Here is a 25,416-nt window from a genome sequence, read left to right as displayed (position 1 = left end):
GGGAGTATCTGGAGCTGTTCAGGGAAAAGAATAATCAAATAGGAAAATTAAATAAAAATATTTTCCATGGGTGAAAGGTTTTGATGCACTCTTCTGCAGAAAAGTTTCCAATTTTGAGTGCCTATTTACGTTAAATCTGTTCGAGCTGGAATTTCTGAGGCACAGAAAGTCCCAAGATATAAAAGTCCTTGGGGGCCATAAAGGGCTCAGGAAACACATGGAAATAACTGGAATCTTCCAGCCACAAACCTTCTGAGCCAAACTTCTATTTTGCCTAGTGAACCCAAAGGGCTAAACAGGCCAGTGCCTTGTTCTGGGGCTCCTGCTATCAGAAGAAAACTGTAACAGTCTCTTGAAGCCATTTAGGCAATGAAACAATTACTGCTGCTTTTAATATCTTCTTGCCCCAGGCAACCACCTGTGTCGCCGAACACACATATTGCAGAGTTGGCCCTGGCAGCAAAACACAGTGGGTCAGGCAGTCTCAGTGTCACAAAAACAATGAGAGGAGATAGCACAGCTGTGGAAACCTGCCTGAGGCTTTGTGGCTTACAGGATTTTAAAGGAGAGTTTGCAGCACTGACAGTTATGGACAGTTTTCCCACGCAAACCCATTAAAAAATGGTGTGTCCATGGCCAGCCTGAGCCCCCAGACAGCTTTTACTTTATCAAGATTAAAGGAAGATGAGGCAGCTGGGGCTAATAAGTTGCAAATCAATGCCATTAGCAGAGAGTAAAGAAGAAAAAGATCCAAGCCCTGAAAAAGCTAAAGCTTTTAGCTCTGCCTCTTGCTGTGCTGAAACTGATTGTACAGTTGTCCCAGTTCTCCTTGGATTTGCCTTCAGATTCAGGGAGATAAAAGATACAGAAGATGTCTGAACTTCCTGTTTATTAAAAATGTATGTAGCTTACACATATGCAGCTGTATGTATACATATGCACACATACTTGTTTTGCTATTTACTGCAATTGACTTTGCATGAGAACTTGCATAATAATTTTAGGATTTAAGAGGAATAGCATCTCAGATTAGTGAGGTAATCGAATTGAATTCCATAACCTTCTGTGACCTGCCGCAGGTTATGGAATGACAGCACAGACCCACTTCATGGTATAGTGTCTTCACACCTTCAGAGCTAATGACACACAGACCAGCAAACTCAAACACAGTCAGGAACATTCCTCTCCATTAGCAGGAGAGCAGCTTTTCTGGAAATCTCTTTCAACCAGCCTCTGGATTTCAGTCCTGTCAGTGAACTCTGTGCCATGAAACTCATAACCATCATTTTCCTGTTCAGACCAGGCTGTTCCTGTTGTAGCCATTCCCTCTGGAGAAGGGACTTACTGGTGCACACTCACCACCAAGTCCCTTGGCCTCGTGTCCATTTTTCCTGACTGGCTTTATCAACCTGGATTCACACTGCACCAGAAACTTCTAAAGGAATAGATACAAAAATAAAAAGATGGCTTCAATAGCAGAGAAATGGCAACTCATAAAAATGTTTTTACACTTAGCAATTGACTTGGATTACTCTGTTTCACGCAGTGACTTGTTTGTGTACACCAATGCGTTCTGCCTTCATAACTTTGCCTTAGTATCTGAAAATGAACTGTCACATTTCTTTGAGCAATATTCATTCACATACCCATATTTTAATATCTTTCTCAATATTAAATGAGGCTGTCATGCTTTAATCTCTCTTGTCACTCCCTGGCTCTTTGCAATTAAAAAAATGCCCACCTCTTTCCAAAATGAACAATGAATTTTATTACGGATTTTCATCTAACTTCTGTAGAAATAAACTTTCTCCATTAATGTATTTCCTTTCTTCATAAGCATTGATGATTAACACATCAGATAGTTGTGTGCAGAGCTTTTCAATAACTCTAATGAGAAAGATGCTTTTTTCCACTTTCTACTAACAAGGAAAATCACCTGTATTATATTGGCTATAAACATTAAATAGCATTACAGAAGAACAAGCATCAGACATACAAAAGCATTATGAGACTGCAATGTTGTGAATTCTGAAAACTCAGAAGGAGAATCAGAAACTAAAATACTTTATTTATAAAGTCTTGACATTAGTTTTTGCGAGATGATAGAGGGTAAGGGGGAATGGTGCTCAGTGAAAAACCAAGAAAAGAACAGCAGGATATCCATGTCAGCCCAAGTGGAGAAAATGCCTTGAGTTCCCAATTTGCTCAGTAAACAGAGCATGTCACTAGGACAACAGTTTGACTAAATGTCAGCTGGAAAATTATTCCATAGTGAGTAGTTTTGAGACCAACAAGCAAGGACAGTGAAGTCTGTAGGAAAAACCTCCAATAAAAGAAAAAAAAAAAAGAGGTGAGGAAAAGAAAATTATGAGTCCAAAGACTTGTATGGCTTCAGAATCAGAGGACATACCAGTGCATCTGAACCCATGAAAGCACTGGAGAGGAAATTTTACTTTACTAGTTCTTCCTCTTACAAGCTGGATAGTATTCTTTAAAACAAAGCCCCTCTCAGTGGCCATGCTCCCTATTCCCAACCAAGATACAGAGAAAATCTGCTTAGCCTTTATCCAAGGCTGAAAGCAAACTTACACCCAACCAGGAAACTGCAATCTCCAAGTACCAGATTCAGAACAGTACATTTTTTATTTCATTATTTTGTATTTGATGTATTATATTGCTGGTAGGACGCGTTCTCCTTTGATAGAGTTCTACTTTGCGTAAAACTCCAAAGATTAATTGAGACTAACACAGTTCAAAGATCAAGATCTTCAGCAAATATAGCCACAGCAGGGACTTCGCTGCCAATTGCAAAAGGAATATGCTCATCTCTATTACCTCATTTCCCTTACAAAGGCCTGGAATGAAAACAGTGGTCTAGATCTTTGCCTACCAACAGGCACACTCAATGAAAACCAATAATGGGTTCTGCTGACACAGATGTGTTGCAAGTCAGACTTTCTCTGCTTATGACTTTCGTCATAATGAGCTGCTCCAGTCTGCCATGAGATCTCGAGGGCAGAACACCAACAGAACAGTGTCACCCTTTGATATGGGCTATTCTACATGTCTTCCTACTCCTTTAGATGAAAAGTGCTCAATTTTGCCATCTGCAGCCAAATCAAACAGTTTGATCCAAAGCTTGCCCAAGTTAGAACCAAGGCTTTAATAAGGCTTTGACTCACTTTCTAAATGCAGATATTTTATAGCTATTTCCAGGAACCAAACTTTCACTATAATTCAGCACCATATATTACCTGCTCAGCTTCATACGCACACAGGTGTTTCCTAAAGTTGCTAATAAAAGCTATTCTGCCTTATTGTAAAAGCCAACTCCCCATTTTCTTCTCTGAATCTTTTCAGAAAGAGGCTAAATGCATAATAAAATATCATCCATTTATTTTATTTTCTTCCCATCATTCATTATTTGAACAAATATATTAGCATACTTAAAATACACTCTGAAACTGTGATTTTAATATACTTTATTGAAAAAAGTACACAGTTTAAATTGTTTTCAATGGGACAAAGCAATGGTCACCTCTATCTACCAAGTCCTTTTTTGATGAATCACAACTACCATATGCCAAATTCACATCTGCATGACTTGCAAAGTAAAAAGATAAACCTTTTTTCAACATATCTTTAAGAACTTATATCACCAACAGTTTAAAATCATGAAATGCTGATGCTCTGACTATATTTCATGTCCTCTATGTTGCACCATTTCCCAGTTCACAGTTTATCCATGTTTTAGCATGCCAGTTGAACACATCAGTCGATGTCACCTGGAGAAAATCGTCAATAGCAGAGGAAGGAGAACAAGAGAAGGTTTAGCACTAAGGCCTGAGACACCGCCACATTCTCTTGCATTTTCCTAAAGAAAATAAAACAACAACAAAGGAAAATAAACACAAGCCACTACATTCAATTATGACACATGATTATTTAGCAAACATAGGCATAAGAGCACTGGTGCAAACAACAAAGCCCATTAACGAAATAGACTCAGGAAGTAATACAAGAACATGTTTTGAGTTGGACATGTTTATGTTGTAGACTGAAAGTGAGCATGAACAAGTGATCCCCTCCACCTTATACTTTAGGTCTTGTTCTACATTGCATTACCCCATCAGAGGCAGAAGTAAAGCTACTCCAGAGTAAAAAGGATGTATATGAACCTATCCTGTACGAGCCACTGTAACCACATCCTGGTCTCTATCAGCTCTCCTTGGCACTGTACAAGAGTATTATGCAGAGCACAGAGCAGTAAATATATACAGTGGAGGGGTCACTACCCCTCCTGAGCAATATTATGTGTAAGCACAATGACTGTGGCATGACAGGTATGATACTGGAGCTAATTACTGAAGCAAACATTAGCAGCACAAAGTTCTCGGCCATCTCTAACAACGAATCCTGTGGTCAGTGCTTGAGCCAGAGTTCTCAGATATTCCTGGCTGCCAGTGCTCACATCCTACCAAGTTCTCTTACGTGATACAAACCAGTCTGCAAAAGCAGCAACTCAGGACATTGTCTACATGAGCACAAAAAAGACTTGTAGCACACTTCCCTTACTACAGAGTTTTCTGTATATTTCCCAACATTTCATCTTGGAAGATAGTTTTCCTATTTACTATTTTTAAAGAAATAAAAAATTTACCAGAGTCTGAAAGAAAGGAAAGGTAGATAGAAACTTACTTCAGGGTGAAATCCATGACAAGATTCTGGGCGTCTTCTTATCTTCTGAGATTTTAACCGTTCACATTTAAGGGATTCATTATGTATGAGGCAGTTAAGGAGAGATTGTATTCTCATGGGAGTGTTTTGAAATGAATACAGAGAAAATCTTTCAGCTCCTTTCTTCCTCTCCATCAAAACCCCCAGGTGATATGTGTGGTCACCACAAGAAAAAGTGATTGAGTGCTTTCCTCTCCGTGATCTGTGTTTTCAACAGCACGTGTGCACTTACACTGCTGACCTGTCTTTCCATAAGTTGGCAATAAAAGCACACTGCAGGCTGCTTTTGACAAATTCCAACTTATGGGAAAAGACTAATCCTGAACTACCTGAACTACAGACCAGCAAAAACTAGGAAGTGGGGAAATTAAAAATCAAGTGATATATTTACTTTGCTACATTTTTGTATTTTTGGAAAACAAGATTCTGAAACATTTTCAATGCTCCAGTCATACCTTAAAAAGAAAGAGATATCTATATTATAAGAAGTTCTATAAGTTTCAATATCATGAGTTCCAGCCTCATGAGAAAATTGCATAGTGCATAATTCGAAAGATGTCCATCTAAAGATGACCATGACCTTATGCTACTTAAAGATCCACATGTACTTGCTTAATTCATATTAAAAAAAAAAAAAGTGAATTCTCACTGAAAAAATAGTGAGAACACATTTCAAACAGCAAATATAATGGGTGACGATGTCATGCAATGCAAGTTTCCCATGATAAGAAAATTTTCAATGTTTGCATCTTGAACCTCTTTCTGACCAGCTTGTAAATAAAAGGATATACCTTATTTCTATAGGTGCCATGGTAATTGGTGGGACAGAATCACAGAAGCATTCATTATCTACTACCACCATGAAGAGGTTGCTACTTGGGATCTGCTGGATAACAAAAGACCTGAAAATTAAAAAGAAAACAAATAATGGTGACATTATCAGCATTTCTGAGTCACTGGTTCTTGCTAGGAATTTATCATATTTTTCTTTTTCAGATTTCAGTACTGAATTCCACTCCATTCTGACTACCCAGCTACTTATTTATGGTCTGGAATGAAACAGATCCACAGCACTGATGAAGGTTCTTCTGCAGCCACACAGCTCACAGTCCCAAACTTGAGTCTCTACAGTTGTGTTAGGGACTTTGTGTGTTCTGGATGTTGCTTGAAGCAACCCCAGCTGCTGATCTCAGCTTTCATCTGTCCTCTTGAGAGTCGTTTCATTACTGAGCCAACAAAACAGAGATTAGGCCTCAAAATCTTTCTAAGCGAAGAGATTTATTTTAGAATAATAATGACTATCTGGTACAAATATGGTGATAACTCAGCACCACATCCAAATGAAGGCAAAGTAGGCAACTCAAAGAGAGAATGAAAAATAAAGACATTTTTTGTAAGAAGGAAAGCACCCAGGGGAGACAAGGGAAGGATCTTGTGGGTACCAGTCAATGATGCACACAGTTTCAATGAGCTGAACCCTTAAGCACATACCAAAGAGAAAAGGGGTAGAGGGCAGAGCCAAATAGGCACTATTTAGCTGTTCCTTTGAAATTCAGGACACAACACAAAGAATGGCTTTAAGGCTCAGACCCAATTCTTAATGAAATTTTAAAACAATCTATTAGAATTTATACATCCTATCAGCAGCGTATCGGCCATTTCGAATATCACTGAAATCTGGCAAATCCAAGAATTAGGTGTTTTGCAGCGTGGTTTGCTGGTAAATGTACAGAACATTGAGTGAGGGTTTGAGCACCAAGAAGTTGTGGAGAGAAACATATTTTTCCTCAGACATCTTTCTTTAAATACATATTGTCTTACTATAATAACTCCCTGCTTTTTCCAAAGATCACAGAAGATGAAATAGCAGAGAGGGCAGGGAATATTTAAACCTAGCCTAAGAAAAAAAAGTTTGGAAAACTTACTATAAAAATGTTGCCAACGGAAAGATTAAATGCTTTTCAGTATTTTTTAAACTTACTGGACCTCCATTAAAATTACACTTAGAGTGATCTGCAATATGTTAACTTTATGTTTATACATGAAATATACATTTATGGCATAATGTAAAAGGCTGAACTTTATAAATGTACCTATCAAACAGCTGGAGCATGTAGCAAGACTGACATCATTGTAATGGAGCATCTGTGGCTTTGTGGATTTGTGTGTGGGAGAAATGGGGCCAATAAAGGAAAGGAGGGAAAATCTTTAGCAGGCAAGAGCACCAAAACTGCATGAACTTCTCAAAACAGCTAGGAATAAATCAAACAGTAAAGGATAGAAAAAACATTATTTTTATTCCCAGAAATTGGCATGATTTGCATTTTGTGCAGTCTGAAACTTATATTTATTGTATCTTTGAAACTAGCTCAGAAGAGAACCTGGCGGGCATAAAGTGCTTTAACAATTAATTGGATACTAAATGAGTAAGTTCTCTTTTTGCTGAGAAGGGAGTAATTACTCTTCTGTTTTACCTATGGTGTGCCTAACTTCAGGCCCTTTTGTGATGCATCTTTTTGTGAACACTGAAGCCTACGGAAAGCAAGTACCATCCGTGCAGGCTTAAAGGTGCCAGTTCACGAAAGCCGGACAATTTCCCATTCTGTTTCTTTTTTCACCCAATTCTTTGAGGTGCCATAAAGGCTGTGTAGTTTAATGCTATTCCTTCCCCAAACTAGAGAGGGGGGAGAAAAGTTCCTATCACTTCACCTAGCTGGGAAGAAAGCACTTAATCCAGAAAAATGTTTCAATTACAGAACTATGATGCTGAAAAAATTACTACACAGCTACACTACGGAGTCTAGCAAAATGTTCTGTATTGCTTTATTACGCCAAGCCTTCATAATTTTTGACTTCATCAATTTGGGGAATGTATGCAATGTACATGCATTGATTGATGGAAAATATGAATTAAAGGAAGCTCAAAGAACCATATATTAGTTAAGTAAAAAATCCTCTTTGCTACCTTAGGAATTATATCATAGGTATCAACTAATTACACTGACTCTGTTTAAGAAACAGTGACTATTCTTACAAATCTACAGTCTGTTTAACCAGTACAGAAGTTTGTGAAGTGTCTGAGCTTATGGTGGCTGCCGCAGAGCATGGGACTGCTATAAAGAACCATAAAACAATGAAATTTTTGGCTCATCCTGGCATTTTTTTCCCATAGTGCACAATAACAACTTAACTAATATCTTGAAAAGTGAAACAACTGGCTTCTCATCCTCCCACTAAAAGTAAATTAAGAAGAACATGTTTTCTTCCATCAAGCAGTATATGGATGTTTTCTCTTACACAATTCTCAAGCATAATCTGGAAATGAAGTTGTAAAGCCAACATATCAACAAGTGAAGACAGAGGATTCAAGACCGAGACTGAGCTGAGCAAATAAATAAGGGCAAAAAATGTCCATTTTCGCTTTCTTTTCTAATAATAGTTTGCACAAACAAATTATACTTCTTTCAGCCGCTGTAATTTAAGATCATTTCACAGTCATGAGATATTCTTACCCTCAGCAGATCAGTGGCAAAGCAGTTTGTGCCAATCGTAACCACCACAGTTGCTGTGTGACTATTCAGATAATTCACATGGCACTGCTTCCATGCCCAAACTGGATAAAGCACGCAATCATCCCAGCAGCAGCTCTGCTGTTTGTGATCAGCCTTCAGTTCCCATGGTGACATGCATATGCATCTTTGAAATTCATTTTGAACATTCATGCCAGTTAAGTCTCAGAAACCAAACATTCAGAGAAAACAAAAGGTGTATGAACACAGACCAAAGCCTTTCAGAGACTGAGACATTCCACCAAAATACTTCACTGTATATGCCAGGGTTCTGTTGCAAGGGAGAAAAACCTCCAGCAAACAGCTTCCATGGCTGCAGTGAGAAATAAAGTAGCTGACAAAGTAGGGAAAATGGTATTATCTCTCTGTAAGATCCACTGTGAGCCTCTAAAGTTTCTCTTACAATAACCATTTCTGAACACCTGCTGGCTAAAGCTGGCATTTGTGTCCCTGGTAATATGGAAACCAACTCTCAAGGACTGAGTAAGGAGTTTGGCTGAACTTCATTGCTGTTTTAACAACCAAAAGAAAGTCTGTGTTTAAGTGCCTTAGTATTATGAAGAATGTTTCACATTTAAAGGGTAAAGCTCTTTTTGTTTTAAATAGTGTAAATCTTTTGATTTGAATCATTTTCCTTTACTGCAGTAGCATCACCATCATTTGATAGGGGCAGCACAGGAGTAGGCTTGCATATATCTCCAAATAGAATAAACTGTTGGGGTTCCTGTTGAAGCCACATTGAGTCAATAAGAAGCCCATTAATAATTTCTCCTCTATCTTTCATCCACTGAGGAACTAGCTTGGTTTATTTGATGTGCAGGTTCAGAGGGTTTAAACAGACCTGAAAACAAACTGCTTCTTGACTTTGTGGGGAAGGTGAGGAAGGAAGGAATTTACTACTTGAAAGGGGTAGACAGAGAGGGAGGAAGAAAATCTAGTTATGCCAAACTATTTTGTTAATGAAGAAAAAATAACAACAGAGAGTAAATCTGCAGGAAACTTTGTATTTTGAGTCACAGCATTACATGTCAATTTTTTCACGTTGCACACAGAATATCTGTTTCTTTTTAACCTGTTTTGGTATTGGTCCATATAGAGACGTGTACAAATAAAGTGCAAATTAATTTGAGAAAAAAAATCTTCATGTTTTAATTGGAAACAGTAAATATTTGCTCGAAATGCAATACCTATTGATCTGCACCTTGAAATTAATTATTCATTGTGGAATTAAATAGGAAGAGACTTGGAATTCAAGTACTGCTGCATTCATAATTATATTTGGTAGTCATGCTTCTGAAGGCATGATAAGAAAGCACACTTTTAATGTGTGTCTGGTATCTGAATGACTCTTCCCATAGAAGATCAGTTCCTTCTAACTCCTTTAGACAGCCTACAACTCTGAAAGCTTCACAACAGCACTGTAGTGCAAATGCTGGAGTGCAATCACACCTGCTGCCTTTAAGAACATAACTCAGGTTCCTACATTAGAAGGGTGATCACCTCCAGCTCTGGACATGCCATTCAGACTGTCTGGACAAACCATTCGAGAATAATTTGGGGCAGGAGCTTGGCTTTGGGGATCTGAGTCATCCTCTGGAGGAGGGTCCTTCTCTCTAATGGATGAACAGTGATCCTGCAGAGGAATGCATCCTAAACAGGGTGAAGCATAATCCCTAAAGCTAAGTGTGGGCTACAACACCTGTTCTGAGAGAGACAGCACATTACACTCAAACCTGATTGGTTGGGGTTTTTTTTGTTTCCTTTTGTTGTTGTTGTTGTGTTGTTTTATTTAAATTTAAATGGAAACTCTCCCTTTAATTTGTATATGTAAAAGTCTTTAAAGAGTCATAATATATATTCTATTGTTATAATAATTTCTTCCCAGACTATGTTAAAAATAAACCAAAACAACCAAACAAACCAAAACCCCCAACCTAATTCCCAAAATGTCACTTATTTTTCATAAGAATTGCTTTCTTCTGTAAGTAGAAATAATTAGAATATATACAGTGCAGGAGCAGGGACTGAGCTGACACCACCCTTGCAGCACTGCCTTCTCTCCACACTGTGCTTCTTTCTCTTTCTTTCATCTTTCCACCTCTGGACTTCTGGGGAGGTAAAGTTTTAGTGAGGCAAGTGGGAGAGGGACAAACCTCTCTGGAAAAGGAGGAAGATGTTCCAAGGTGGAGGAAAGGACAGGGATGACAGGACAAGCAGTGACAGTGCCTTGTGGGAAAGGATATAGGGAAGCTGGTTATCAACTGCTGCAGGAGGAGGCTTTGCCATGAGGCCTCTGCAGTCTGTCTCCTTAGAGATTTTGGAGCATTTCTCATATTGATGGAAAAAGGCTCAGCAGGACCACAGCAGAGCTGTGCCCTTCTTACTTCCTGGCTGCTGTTTCTTCTGGCAGACCACGTCCAGCTTACTGGCCAACTTGAAGATCACACACTTCTGTGAGTCACTGATTTCCCTTCTTAATGCAGGTCATTGCTTCACTACAAATACCTCAATCATATGGTACAAAATCTATATGTGGTAGGCTTAACACCTTGTCTCTGAAATGCTGTTGGCTTCACCTTTCCTTTCCTAGATCAATAGCAGGCAAAGCTAAGGTAATTCTACTTCAGACGTGCCAGAGATGTGTCTCGTCCAGCTAAGCAAACCTAACCTTTAAGTTGTTTACTCTCCACTATTTGACTACAACATCTGCTATTAAAGGAGATCGATATTACAGTTGAGCAGCTTAGTCTCTGTATTTCCATGCAGGAGAAGTAATCCATTTCCTTGTCCACTGGTGTTAAACTTCAAATGGGATATAAACTGAGCACAGGGGTGAGGTTTCCATACTAATAAGCAGCTATTTCCGTAGCCCGAGACACAGTGAAACTTAAGGAAACTTGTTCAACACAGCATATTTTGTATGGCCTGAGAGTGGGCCAGGCAGCTGTAAGAGTGGACACAGCGATACTGGGTTGTTCAGACTGAGCATCCCAAAGACCATCATTTCTTGGTCATTTGTACTGAACTATTTTCCTTTTCCTGCCCTGCAGCCCTGCTGCCATTAGCTGGTGGCTACTGACACTGCTACAAGATTGTTTCAGCAAAAAAGAATGTCAGGGAACCTCCTGAGAGCATTCAGAAATCTCTGATTTTCAGATCCATGGCTCCCTATTTTCTTCAAACAGCTGCAAAGGCTGAAAATTATTAGAGGGAACAGAACTAATGTCAAACAGCATGGAACTCGGAAGACACTTACAGGATAAAACTATGCTTGTGGGACCAGAACATTTAGACAAAATATCTTCCTATTATCCTGAAGAATGGAAGATATTTCTTTGTAATTTGGGGAGGATTTGAACACAACAACATTATAAGCAATTCAACTTGTCCAAAAACAATGCTGTGTGTTTCTTGTTAAAAATTATTTCTTGTTTTCTCACAGAAACACTTCACTATTGCACTTTGCTTTAAAAAGCCTTGTTCATAAGTAATAATTGCTGATCTATAAACTGTATTTTACAATCGGTATTCTCTTTTAATTTTACAGAAATACCCTGCCATTATATCTGTGCTTATAAGAACATTCTGCAGTAGAATATGTGGTCACAACAAACATATGTCTTAGGCAGGATTTTAGTAATATAAATATTTAATTGACTGTTTGGATTCACTTTTAATTCCATGCTCAGGTTTAGCAGCCTGAGTTAAGGGCAAAAAAATCCTTGTATGTATTTTCCATTTGTTTCCTTAATGACCATTGGAACACTCTTACTGTCGTTTAATGTCACAGTGATGACTGTGGGACTTAAAATCAAATTATGAGTAGAATATCAGAGTATTGTGTTGACAAATGTCACTCCTGCACATACATCATCAAATCAATCATTTTTAGGTGACAATAGAAAAATCTTTTAAATACCACTTGTTTTGCTCAGGCATGCCAATCCTACAAAGGGTGGTAGAATTTCACTGTGAGTAGTTTGAACGGAAATCAACGTAGGGCAATATTTTCAAATTGGCAACCTAAACACATGCACATAGATGTGAGGAAGTGTCTCGATTTCCATGTACTCAAGTTAGATAGCCCTCACTGGCCACTCTGGCTCCTGAGCATCACTGTAAACTCAGCCATTTCCCTCTGGGCCTTTCAGTGTGTTTCTTGCATGCAAACCTCCATTAATGAACTTGGAGTATTTTGGATTAAGATGAGTTGTAACTTTGGGATTACATTTCATATCTGTCAAATGTGATCTTTCCTATTTTTTAGAGAAAGAAAAAATACCAGCATCAGGGTAGAGTAAATGGAAAATATTGTGCACGCTGCACTCAAATATGCGTTACTCACATAACTGTTGGTTGCAAACATTCAACCCTTATGGCCTGGAACAAACTTTAAGCATTCAACTGAAGTGCAGATATCCACTTTGCTGTTTCCCAACTCCTATCATGTGCTTTCCAGGCTGCTGGCCACATTTCCAACCCACATTTCTCTCACTTATCACATTTTTTGCAGTGAATGAATGAAATGTTTATATCGCAGTCAAGTTGGGCTACTTGTTTTTTGTTTTCTCGGGGGTTTTTTTCCAAATAAATGATGATAGAGAATGAAATATCTTTAATGCAATTTATAAAAATAACATATATGCCAATAACAACATTTCTGAGAGCTGAAGCAGTATACAAGAAATCGGCTAGTGGCTCTCTCACATGAAAAGAGGCAGATAAACTCACAGCCTCAGGCTTGTAATCAGATCCTGACCTCATGCTAGCAAAATATTTCCACCACATAGAGCCTGACTGCCTACAGTACAATTTGGTATCAGTGCAAACATACTTATAGCAAAGTTTAGAACTGAGGATTTAGGTGAGCAGTGTCATCCTCACCATTCCTGTGCCTGCTGAGTGCTCAGAGCCCCACAGAGCTGTGCCATGGCTGGAAACCCCTTGGCTTCAGACAGGATCCCCCAGAAGTGCCCATTCTCGCTCACTGCCCACCAGGGGATGCTTCTCAAATAACTGATGCTCAGACAAGAGTACTTGACCAACTGCACGTTAGGAATGCTGCAAACATCCAAAAACTTAGAGTGTGCAGCCTTTAGGATGACAGAAGATCCTTAGTGTAAGGAGGCATTGGGCTGTTCATAAGTGCAGCCACCCTTCCATTTGAGGATGCAGGATAATGGAGAGTTTCCAACCTCCAGAGTTAAAATGTACTGGCAATTTTTTTTCAAAGAAATTGAGGCCAGGAATCCCACAAACTTTAAATATTAGTCAACAGTCATACCCCTGAATAAACCCGAGCTCTGTGGACGTAAGTGGGTCTCCACAAGCAGAGTGGGTACCTGGTTCTGTGCTCACAGTGACCAACAGAGGAGACACAGTAATTGGCACAAAGCAAATCACATCAGAGGTCTCTTAAAGATTTTTTTCTTTTGACAGTGACACCTGGTTAACAAGGCCACAACAGAGAGGTCAGAGAAGATATCCAGGCTGAAAAATGCTGCTCCACTAGAGCATGTTAGCAAATATGTGTTTTTCAGCAGAGTTCTTCAGCTCTACTCAAGTAGTTGTGGTTTGTATTGAGAGACATCTCAGATTGTGTTTTTTAAAATACTATATGATTTCTAAGGAAGGTTCTAAATATAACTTTAAGATTAAAAAGCCAGTTGATATATTCTGGTTTACAAAGGCTCACAGATATCATATGACATTGTGAAAGTAACTTTTGAATTGGTAATTACTCTTTTCCACAGATTTAGGTCAAGTCTCATCTACAATATGACTCTAGCGAGGTGCTACACAACAGAAACAGAAGTATAAAAAGCAGAAACAACAAGGAGATTCACATTAAAAGTATAATAAATCCTAGAATAGAACTGCTCATTGGATGTGTCTACAGTGTGTTTTTCAAGGGTGTTGTTAATTTCTTTCTGTTAACATAAACTTTAGCAATAAATGAGAAGGCCACATCTGAAAGACAAAAGCACACTATATGCCATCTTTTCCATAGCCAGCTAAAATTCTGTATTATCTTATGTAATATACAAATGTTCCTTGCATGGCTCTCAAATCTTAATATTCATGTCGTTCTTCTAACTTAAAGGCTTTTAAACATCCTTTAAGCTCTCCCAAACCCTTTAAAAAGGAAAGTGCTCCATGTGAAGATGTCTAAGCCATGTTTGCTTTGTTTTTCATCTGCCAATAACATGAATATATTACAAACTAATGTTCTAGCATTAGCAATTATTCACAAGTGTGCCTGGCTTTAAAAATTCATCGCATCATTTCTCAATTTCAATTAATTTTTTCTATCCCAAGCCATTGTTAACAAAAATAATATATATTACTACTCAGCTCTATATATTATGGCATTCATACAACTTTTTTAATCCCCTGTCATTACAAAACATCCTTTCATTGCATCGGCTACTATATATCATTTTGTTAATATTTATTAATACTTGTTCAAAATATAAAATTAAGCTAACTTTTAAGTAGATTATTATTTGTATTTTAATGGAGTACTGATTTTATTATGAACAGTGAATGGGTGCAGATCTTCATCATCTTCCCCTGCAGAGGTTTTATCAGAAGTGGTGAGGTAAGAGAAAGAGTGCACATCTCATCCTACTGGTGAGAAGAAAACCTCTAGCAAAACTTCAGACATTAACACAGTCAGTTGGTAGGAAACAGGCCCAGGTATCTACAAGATTTTACAGTGCTTACAGAGGGAGACACAGGGTGACATTCTGTGCATAAACAACTAAAATGCCCCAGAATTCAACAAGCATACTAAAAAAGTTCTGAAACAAAAAAAGAAGAAAAAGAAAAGCAGTACTGAAGATGTCTGTTTAAAAACAAAAACCCCAAGCAAACAGAAGTTCCCCAGCCTTGAAAACTGTCCAAGGGATTGTTAAACTAATGACTGGCAGGCACAGACCTGCCTGGTAACTTAGATATGTCTTGCCCTATTATTTTATATACCTTTTTTCTTAAGCGAAAATAGTAATTTACAGTGTTTCCTGAACTGGTCATTCAAAATATACATTATCAAAGGGTAGAGTTAAATTGCCCATACAGTGACTTTAAATTACACCTGCATGACAAACATTATAATCACTGGTGCCTTTGAAGTGAAGAGAAAGTTACTCAGCCTGCAAGTGGAGAAGTGTGGGTAACACACAATATAACATTTTAAGCTAAGTATAAAGACCTTTAATAAACAATTCTAGCAGTTTAAATTGCATAATTTGATACTTTTTACAAGGAAAGAACAGGGAAAAAAATATTTTTGGATCTTCTGGAGTTTTGGGGTTTTGGCTAAAATAAGTTTCTAGAAATACTGCTGTTGCCTCAAATGTAAAGACTTTTTAACAGCTGTAAGTATTCTGAAAGTCCGGAAGATCTGCTTTTCAAAACAGAGGTACCAGATAATTCCATATACTTAGATTTTGATCCTTGAGACTTCAACACTGAACCACTGAGGCATGCAAAATACAGTTTCCCTTGAAGATATTCCTTTACTTCCATGCATATGTTAGCAAGTTCTCACAAATTAAGGCTTGTTCAACATTTTAAAGACCAGTCCTGAGCAGTTTGACTGCAGCACACCTGTGACCCAACATGGGCACGGGTCAAAACCATTCATGTGCACATTTTCACGGGGGTACTTGGCACAGCTGCTGCAAAAGCAATGGTGCAAAAAGGTATGGGCTAAACAAAGGGTGGGCAAATAGAGAGAGCATTTTCCTCAGGATCATAAAAGATGGACACAGTAAAAAGAATACAACCCAAAACATCTTTTAGAAGACTGCCTATAATTTACTGCCCTAACAGCTCCAGGACATATGCAAGGACTTTCTGATACACATCGATAGAGCTCCGAAAGAGAAGAAATTGGCCCTTGATGCTTTGACTGTTTTATGTGGCAAGCTGGTTTGTTTAGAAGCAAAATAACTACATCTGAAAAGGCAAATGATTATTTATTTCATGGGAAATGGAACTGTGTATTTATTTACACATTTTAAACATGATCAAGTACAGCAGTTTGGCAAGCTTCTACCGAGAAAGAAATGCGGAAGTATTTTAGCAAATGACAGTATGTCTCGGAATTAAGTGGGTTTTCAAAACCATTACCATTTTAATGTCTGCAGATTGCACTATTCCTGACACTGATGCACTCATGCCCTGAGCACTCTGCATCTAATTTGTGTTGTTATTTATGTGTTACTGCCAAATCTGTGCATTTAGTGGACAAGTCTGAAATTAGCCATTATAAATCCACATGAAGTGTTCACTGTCATCCTGAACTACACTTCCATTGCCATTTACCTCTTTTGTTGACAATAAACAGCATTCAATTCCCAGTCTATGAGAAAGCAAAAGAAGCAATTTGGTTTATTGATGACTTTCCTTGTTAACTAATGTCTGCTTTCTAACACTCTATTGGGACAAATAGATGATACACAGGACAGTGTTTATTCAAATATGTAGTTCCTGTACATTTTAACAGGCAATTTACATGTGATGCCCAACAAGGTAAAGTAAACACATTCATCTTTCATATCTTGCATAATTAAAATACACATAAATCTTTCCCAGGGTTAGGGTGATTGTACCTACATACTTCCTTGCTTCCCTAGTGGGAATATGGCTTTCTTATATTTCCTTTTCTCTTTGTTTTGTGTCTTAAGATTGTGAACAAAGAACCAACTGGAAACAAAACAGTTTCTTTGGGGTTTTGGTATTGACCTTGTGGACCCATGAGTGCTGCAATTAAAAGAGAAGGGGGATTTTTTGGAAGTAAGGCCAGATTTTTGATCTTCATCCAAGTCCAATATGTCATCACACATGAACAGAAGAGGTTAAAAGGGCAGATTTTTAAGCATTTGGCTGTGCAACTGCTGCCTAATCTGTATACCCACAGTTTCTACAGCAAACACACAAATTTGGCAACTATGCACTCAACTGGCTCCTTACAACTTTGAAATTTTAACATACATGCTTCAAGTATAAATAGTCATTTGACTAAATTGCTATACCCACACTTGGAGTAGCCCGAGTTATAACTGAAATTAATGGTATTTTCCTAAATGAATCTTAATGAAAACATCTGAATTTTCATTCATAAATGAGATTAGCAATTAGACAAAACCTTTTTTGTTTGTTCCCCAAAGAGATGAGAGGATATACTAAATAGATTGGCAAACAGTTTCTGATCAAATATCATAACAGCCATTATCCTTTCTAATTCATAACAACTTTGACATTCTAAGGATGCTTTCCTGAGACACTTTTAGTGCAACTAAATTTTGTTACCCCAGGAGGCAAAAACTGGTGAGGTACCCAGTGAACATTGCTGAAGAACATTGGTTGGCACACTTATATTTAAAATTGGCTAAAATATTGGGGCAATACTTCATAAAACTACAAGCAGCACTGAGATGCTTATGTAGCCTGAAATTTCAAACTTGATATCTAATCAAAAACTCATTTCTGAGCAGCACAACACCTTTAAAGCCCATACCAAGTACATCTGTCACTAGTATAGTTCTGACTCCACAGAAAGAGTGCCAGTTGAGAGTGATAAAGAAAAAAATATTTCTCTTTAGCAATTAATTACTTTAAACATTGAGGCTGTGATAGAACAGTCTATCATATGAGTTTTCAGAAGTAATGGGGTTTAGTTTTTTAGATTTTTTGCTATAAAAGGGAATAGCTTACTGGAAAATATGAAACCATTTCAGATTTTTCAAAAAATCCCAGTCTGTCTGTCTTGTTGACAGTGCTTAGAAAATGTGGGTTGACTTGGTTTTGATTGCTGTTTAAATAACAGATTAATTTAATAATCATTGGGATATTGAATAACAACAAATTATGGGGTGGGACAGCCAAACCCTGACCCTAATGACATTCTTATGTTAATTCTTATTTTCTTTTGGGCTCCTGCTTTCTTAAAAAAAACTATATTTTTGAAAATCGTTTTTAAACATTGCAATTTATCCCAAAGTAGCATTTATTTTTTGCTTGTATGAGATAAGTTTACATATAGGGAGTGCATTTTATATGTCTGTATATATTTAGTGCCTGACTCAAAGCCTGCTTAAGTGTATAGGTGTCCTTCCATTGAATGAGTTCCCAGAGATTGCTGAAAACGTGAGCCAGCCATTAACAAAGTAATTAGCAGGTAATCCTTTCTACTGTGTGATTTACTTTAGGATACTTCAATTTAAATCCAAGCACCCATGATTAAATTTATGATTGGAAATGTTTATGAATTTTCATTACTGTAGTTGCTAACTGTCCCCCTTAGCATGAGCAGAGTATTTCTGTAAGATCAGAAACAGCACACCCAGGACAGAATAAAACTGAGCCTCTGCCCCCACCCTGTGACCTTGCTGGCTATGACTGTGACTTTGTTAGCAAAAACACAGTATTTGTGCCCCAAAGTCTTATCTAAGTAATATTATATGGTTTCAATTAACATCAGTCATCATTTTTACTTCTACTAAGAGACTGTTTTTAGTCTCCTTTTGCAGACAAGGGCTCTATAGTAGTGCCTGACACTGCAGGAACAAAAGTCAGGGACTGGAGTAACTTTTGACACAAACTTGCTTAAAGCAGAGCATTTGCACAACTTTTGTTTGCAAACCCCTTCATAATATACCGACTTTTCTAGAGTCTTTCAAAGTTTTTCAATATTCCACGGGGTGCATGATCAGGTAAATATTTACAAGCATCTTTTTCTATTTGCAATAAATGTTTGTAATTATATGTCACAGATTAACCTATAACAAGATTCAAGGACAACACAGAAAATAATCCCACAGGCTCAAGGTGATGCTGCACAGGTTAAGCACTGGACACAGTGCCAGTTCCAGACTTACTTTATAAAAGACTGAATCAAAATTCTGATTGAGCCCATCATTCTTAAATTACAAATATTAAGCAATACACTTGCTTGTAAAAATATTTATTGGTACTGAGGCCATGAAACAGAAAACTGGGTCAGAAGATATAGGTCTACAAAGGACTTTGGGTCAAATTCCTTAGCTGCTCTGCGGGAAAGTGTCCTGGGTTATAACAAAAATATTTGGAATCCAATGCAGTCTGCAATCTTAGATGCAATTTGTAGATTGTTAATGACAGTGGGTAAATGGTGTAACGAACAACTTTCCCATGAGAATCTAATAGTTCTTCTGGATTATTTCTTTAGGTTTTGCCATTGCTTGTGGAGAAAAATAATGGGTGCCTTGAGATCAGTTTGCAACTTGCAGGGTTTTCTTTTATTTTTTTTTCCACTGTGGAACACAAAATGTTTTTCTATGAAAAAGATCTTAGTACATTATTTTTGAAATACTATAATTTTCGCTAAACTCAGTTTCCAACTTGGTGCTTTCCAAGTATTGCAGAATTTTATTATTTTTGAAACTTACTTCCTTTGACCTGAAGTTACCTAGGAACACAGACTAAAAATCTGCATTCCTTTGAGAAAACCTAGTCCTGTTAAATTAATCTTCTTTGCATGGAATCATGTCTGTTTGCAATATTTAAACAGAATCATACAATGGTTAGGGTTTGGAGGGACCTTAAAGACCATCTGGTTCCAGCCCCCCTGCCGTGGCTGGGACACCTTCCACTAGACCAGGGTGCTGAAAAACCCCATCCAACCTGGCCTTGAACACCTCCAGGGCTGCATGATAATTTGTTGCACAACTTCTCAGTAACCTTCTGTTAAATTATCACAAAATAAGGCTGCTTAAATTCTACAATGCTGGCACAAAGCACTCACAGCAGTGTAACCTTCATTGTATTTGATATGTCAAGTGGAAAAATCACGGCTTGATTTTGTTGAGTTTGTACTTTTTAGGCAGTGGGACCTATTGTTGCGCTTAAAGGGTTCCAGAGCATCAATTTACAAAGCACTCTCATACTTCTATTCCACAAAGCCATATAAAACCAATTATTCATACTAGACATTAACAATTTCTTTCTACTTGAAAGCTGGTCAGTAGCAAATGAAAAGTGAATATTAGCACTTAAAATTTATCTCCAGTGTACTTACTCCTATTTCCTGTTTTAAAGTAATGAATGAAAATATCAAGGAGAAAATTTAGGAGTAAGTCTAGAAGCACACTTATTGACTTCAAAGTGAAGTTTTCACCTTTATTTACTAATTGCAAATAATTTAGCCTGGAAAGGAAGAGTTGTAACAATTTTTGTTTAACTTATAAATTCTTCCTGAAATTTATATTGATAGACAAATTATTGCTGTAAATACTAATCTCACTGGTGATAACAACCTCTCAGCATAAAGGAAATCCAATTAAGAGACTTATCAAAGTACAGAAATTTGCATAAACAATACCTGTGCAATTCCACAATTAAAAGGTACCAGAACTACAGTCAAAATGTCACAGCACATGGGCACCAGATGCAGAGAAAACACATTTTCATTGTGAAAGAGGAAAGCTAGACTGAAGTTTTCCTCTTCTTTAAGCTCTATAACGGACAAGTTTACGGCAGCACTGGTAGAACTGACATTACAGCACTGTCATGTGAGATTTGTTATTATTAACTCAGCTTCCCAGCACTGAAAGTTTGGAGAATAGATTTAATCCTCTCCCACTCTTTCAGACTAACAGTTCTAAGAAGGAAACTCTGTTTGGCATTCCAGTAAAACAACCAGATCTCACTGTACCCCAAGGGAATTCCTAACCTATCCAGCAGGGTTTCACTCCTGGACAGGAGACTGAACAGCACTTACCTTTTTGAATCTAAATCTTACAGACTATGCCATTAGAACGCTGCCTGCATTTAAGAAAAGTATTAGAGCATTCACTATTTGAAATTAACATAAGCCTCTACTGCTTTGACATTTTTTGGTAGAAAATAATTGGCACAGCTTTAAGAGCATCAAACTTTTAAGTGACCCCTGTAACAGGAGAAATGACACCCTGACAGAGGTCAGTACATAGGATAAAACACAACAGACTTGCACGTTCTTCAACACAGCCTTGAATAATTCAGTTTTATTGCTTTGTCACAAACAGTTGTATAAAAAAAAAATTGAAAGGGCTTACTTGAAACAGTCATCGCAAGCAATATTCCCCATGGTCTCCTTTATAGTGCGCTCGGAAACAAAGGCTGGATATTCAGTATCACAGGGCTCTAGGGTTTGTTTCAACCTCTGCGCTATAGGCACAGGAAAAAACATCTTGATGTTAACATGAGAAGAACAGCACACAAAATTGTGAACAACATGAGATGCTGTGCTACAGAGCTCGCAGAGAACGGAAATGTTACTCAGCTTCTGCCACCCTGTGAGATTTCCTAGGCAGTGCATAACACTATTTTTTCAATTAAATAATAAAAAAAAAAGTTTATCCATGGAATGTAATTTTACAAGACATCACTGTTAAAATAGTTATTAATGGTTTAGCCATTGCCAACCTAATTTACATTTATGCATGAGTTTTTTTTCTTTCTGTGCAGATTCAAGCTGGATTTACTGTCATTTTTATCTCAGTGGTGCTGTGCATCCCTAACTTTTATTCATGGGAGTTTACATTTATTTGATATGTAAATTGTGCTATATTTTACTGAAGCCTAAACATCTATTTTGTATTATTAGCTTGGGAATCTTTGGAGGGTTTCATCAGTTAAAATAACTCCGTGGGTGGGAGAGGCAGAAGAGTTACTTTATCCAACAACAATGCTTGTCATCTGCTTCCCAAAATAGTAATAATTACGGCTCCATAGCACCTTTAATCTGAAGTCCTTGCAATGCAAGGAAAAAGAGTCACTATTTCCATCTTAAAGATTGGGAAACTGAGGTACCAGGAAGCAGTGGGGCTGGTTCAAGGTCAAACTACAGGACAGCAGCTCTTCTGACTCTCACACTGAAGTATCTGTCACACAATGTCTCTCCCTCATTCCCTTTCTTTTACCTCCCCACCCCTTCATTTTTCCTTCACACAGAGATATACTTTGCACATCAGCACAAATGTTAACCCTATCTTAAACTAATTGCTAAGTGAGAAAACAAGATGAGGTATGACAAAAATAGATTACACTGAACAGGCTCTTGGTCTCGACAGACCTTCCCCTGGAGATGATCTGTTTCAGAGTGAGTGGTGCATCCACTGAGCAGTGCCGGGGAGCGAGCACATCTGCATTTCCAATCACACACCAGGGCATGCATTGCTGAACTGTTCACAGTTTTTGTATATAATAAAAAAACCCAATATTCCACCAAATTCACAGATCTCAAAGGAGGCACTAAAGCTGGTCAGAAAAGTTTTGTTATTTCTGATGTTTTCACTATGGCTGCGACATATTTAATTATTCAGTATTTTTTAGAAAATTGCCTGACTAGCTCTACTGCACCTCTTCCCTTTCTCTTCTGTTCTCCTTATCTGTTGTCAAGAATGACTGGAATTTATCACCTGAGTTTTGAGTCTACCCTCACTTGTACCAACATAAGTCTTGTGTAACAGGGACTGACAAAGGTTCACTGGTCTCAGACTCCCTGAACCTCACTAGAGTCCAGAAGATGATGGGATTGTCCAAGGTTTAGGATTTCTTTTCACTCATTTATTAAATGTGATTGAGATTACAAGACCTTGGGCAGAAGTATTTTCCATAGTAGGTTTTGGCAAATGGGTAGGTGTGTGTGGACCCTCCAGCATCTTCATAGTATGTTATATTCTATTAATGTCACAATTTGAGTGGGAAGCAATTTCTCTACTCGGGGAACTGATTTTTTTTTTTTTCCTGAGCTTTCTTAATTATTTTTAAGTAAAAAATAAATGTGCAAGTTTATTAATTTTAATTTCATTAAGTGCAGTCATAAATATTACAGCTCTTAGTGGTAACATAGCATCTCCAGAAGAACATACTTAAGCATGTGGTTTTCTCTCCTGCTGTCTTGTGAAATATCTTCTGCTTTTGCTTCCTAAAATATGCTGGCTCCAAACTACCATCCCTTGCTACCTAACCAGATATGAGCTGGGCAAGCACTACCATAAAATTATGACATTTCAATGAGTGTGATGAGGGGGTATTTCCAACACCCTTAACTCATCAAAGAAATGAAGCAAGTGACTTGTGCAATTAAAACTTCACTGTCAACTAAAACATGAATGGAAATTCCTCAATAATACTGGTTCATCAAAGTGCTGCACTAATAGTTCTATTTTTAAGAAAAGGAAGCTTGTAAGTTATTATTGCCTCTTCTGTAGTTAGTGCACTCTTAAAATACAAATCAGACATTCATTTCCATGAGATGAAGAGGGATGCTCTGGGAGATATTTTATCTAACATATAATGTAAGTGCCACGGGATGTTTCATGTCAGGATATATTAAGGCATAGCTGTACAGTACACTTGAAAAACAATTATTTATTTCCTACTCTGGCTGCTTTGGCTGCTCTGCAGAAACCAAGGACTGGGACTGGCACAGCTGCCATTCCTCGAGGAACAGTTTTGCATTTTCTGGGCAAACCTCACTGTCCTCCACAGCCTCAGTGCTGGAGATGGTTCTCTTCATGCTTAAGGAAATCACTGGACAGTGGGTCTTGGTTTTTAGGGGCCTGACTGATACCTTAGCTTCAGACAGGACATTATTTTGGCATAAAGACAGCCTAGTACCCAGGCAATGCAAATATTAAATGAAGCCTAAAGCAGCAATTTTATCCCCTGCTTTGCTAAGAAATATGCAAATATGAAGAATTCAGTGTAAATCCTTACACCAGTCAATGACATACAGCACAATTTGCCTATTAAATTGTCACTTGAAGAGCAGTGCTCTTGTAAAGTGGCCCTTTACTTTTGAGCAACACTTCTGAAAATGCCATAAAAAGTCTGCTAAAATATAAACAGATAACTTACACTGAAAACTTCCCATTCTTAGTGGAACTATTAAAAATTTCCATTATTTCAAATAATCTTCTGCATTTTAAAAAATTATTTTGAGTAAATTGAATTTTAATTCATTTAAATGCCTATTTTGAATGGAATTATAAAAAAATGCAGATTTAATCAGCCTTGCTTAGCATAAAATGTACTCTCTTAAGCTTTAAAAATTATTTTTGTATGAAATAATATCAAGATGGTCCTATTTCTGTACAATTTTCTTGAAATGGCATTTTCCAGCACAATAATCCCACTACATTTTATAGCAGCTCTAGGAAAAAAAAGGTTGTATAACAGAAAAAGGTCAGTGCAATTGCTTTATTCACAATGGCTGTTTTGGAATGAAGGGAAAAGTTTTTAAAAACATATTTAATCGTTATCTACTATTTTAACTTTTCTGTTACAGTAGTGTACTGTGTTCCTAGAGTGCACACAAGCACTTTGTGGTTATTCATAGAAGATCCTAATTGTCTTGTGTTTTAGGAAACATTAGCAAATAAGAGGATACTGGCATGGGAAAAAAACTATTATCAGATGTTTATTATTTAATCTAAAACAGTGTACACACATCTGAATTCCCAAAGTCCAATTTACTCTAGACATTTCTGCCATTATGCCAGGAAAAAAATTACACTTACCTTTAGCTGTTAGATCAGAGTGCCACCAACTGCATAGATTGAATTCCACAAGGAACCTAGAGAAATTATTAGTTTTCATATTACCCCACAGAATGTTTTCAAAACACTAAGCTGGCAGTAGCTTGATAACATTAATCCTATTTTAAATAAAAGCTAACACAGAACTGAAATTCAAGTTACTGGCATAACTCTGGGATTAGCAACTACTGCTATTTTCCTATTTTAACTGTTTTTTTTTTTCTTTTACTTCTGAAAACTTATTCTTAAATTAACCCCATCAATAAATCATAGATCTGCCCATTTTTAATTTAAAGTATTGATTGTATTTGAAATTTCCATTAAAATCAAAACATGATTTACAAGAGTCAAAGCGTGACTCTTATAAAATGCCATGGAATTATAACTGTCCTGGCCACAATACAGAAGTACACATAAAATTCTTTTATTAATTCTCAAACTGAAATAATAAAGCTGTTTTATTTCTAAGAGCAGAAAAGATTAACCACTGTCTAATCAACTCTAACTAAATTGTAAAGAACATATTTTCCCACTAAAAT

General features: G+C 37.4%; 1 protein-coding gene across 5 annotated transcripts in view; it reads right to left on the bottom strand.

Annotated features, from left to right (window-relative positions):
* Positions 1-3,374: 3,374 nt before the first annotated feature.
* CACNA2D3 (calcium voltage-gated channel auxiliary subunit alpha2delta 3) overlaps positions 3,375-25,416 on the bottom strand; it is a 395,280-nt gene continuing 373,238 nt past the window's right edge. For all 5 annotated transcript variants that reach the window (XM_042020563.1, XM_042020540.1, XM_042020542.1 and 2 more), the window contains 5 exons: positions 24,860-24,915; positions 21,389-21,500; positions 5,527-5,639; positions 4,699-4,781; positions 3,375-3,874 (listed from right to left, as the gene is read on the bottom strand). In XM_042020563.1, coding sequence (XP_041876497.1) covers positions 3,782-3,874; positions 4,699-4,781; positions 5,527-5,639; positions 21,389-21,500; positions 24,860-24,915 — 457 coding nt within the window. In that variant the 3' untranslated portion in view covers positions 3,375-3,781. The remainder of the gene's footprint in view (positions 3,875-4,698; positions 4,782-5,526; positions 5,640-21,388; positions 21,501-24,859; positions 24,916-25,416) is intronic.

The sequence above is a fragment of the Corvus kubaryi genome, unplaced genomic scaffold (genome assembly GCF_017639235.1).
Source record: "Corvus kubaryi isolate FWS band 111438036 unplaced genomic scaffold, C.kubaryi_AGA036_p1.0 124, whole genome shotgun sequence".
Classification (NCBI taxonomy): Eukaryota; Metazoa; Chordata; class Aves; order Passeriformes; family Corvidae; genus Corvus; species Corvus kubaryi.
The sequence above is the reverse complement of the archived record's forward strand: the minus strand, read 5'-3'. Positions and strand labels throughout refer to the sequence as shown.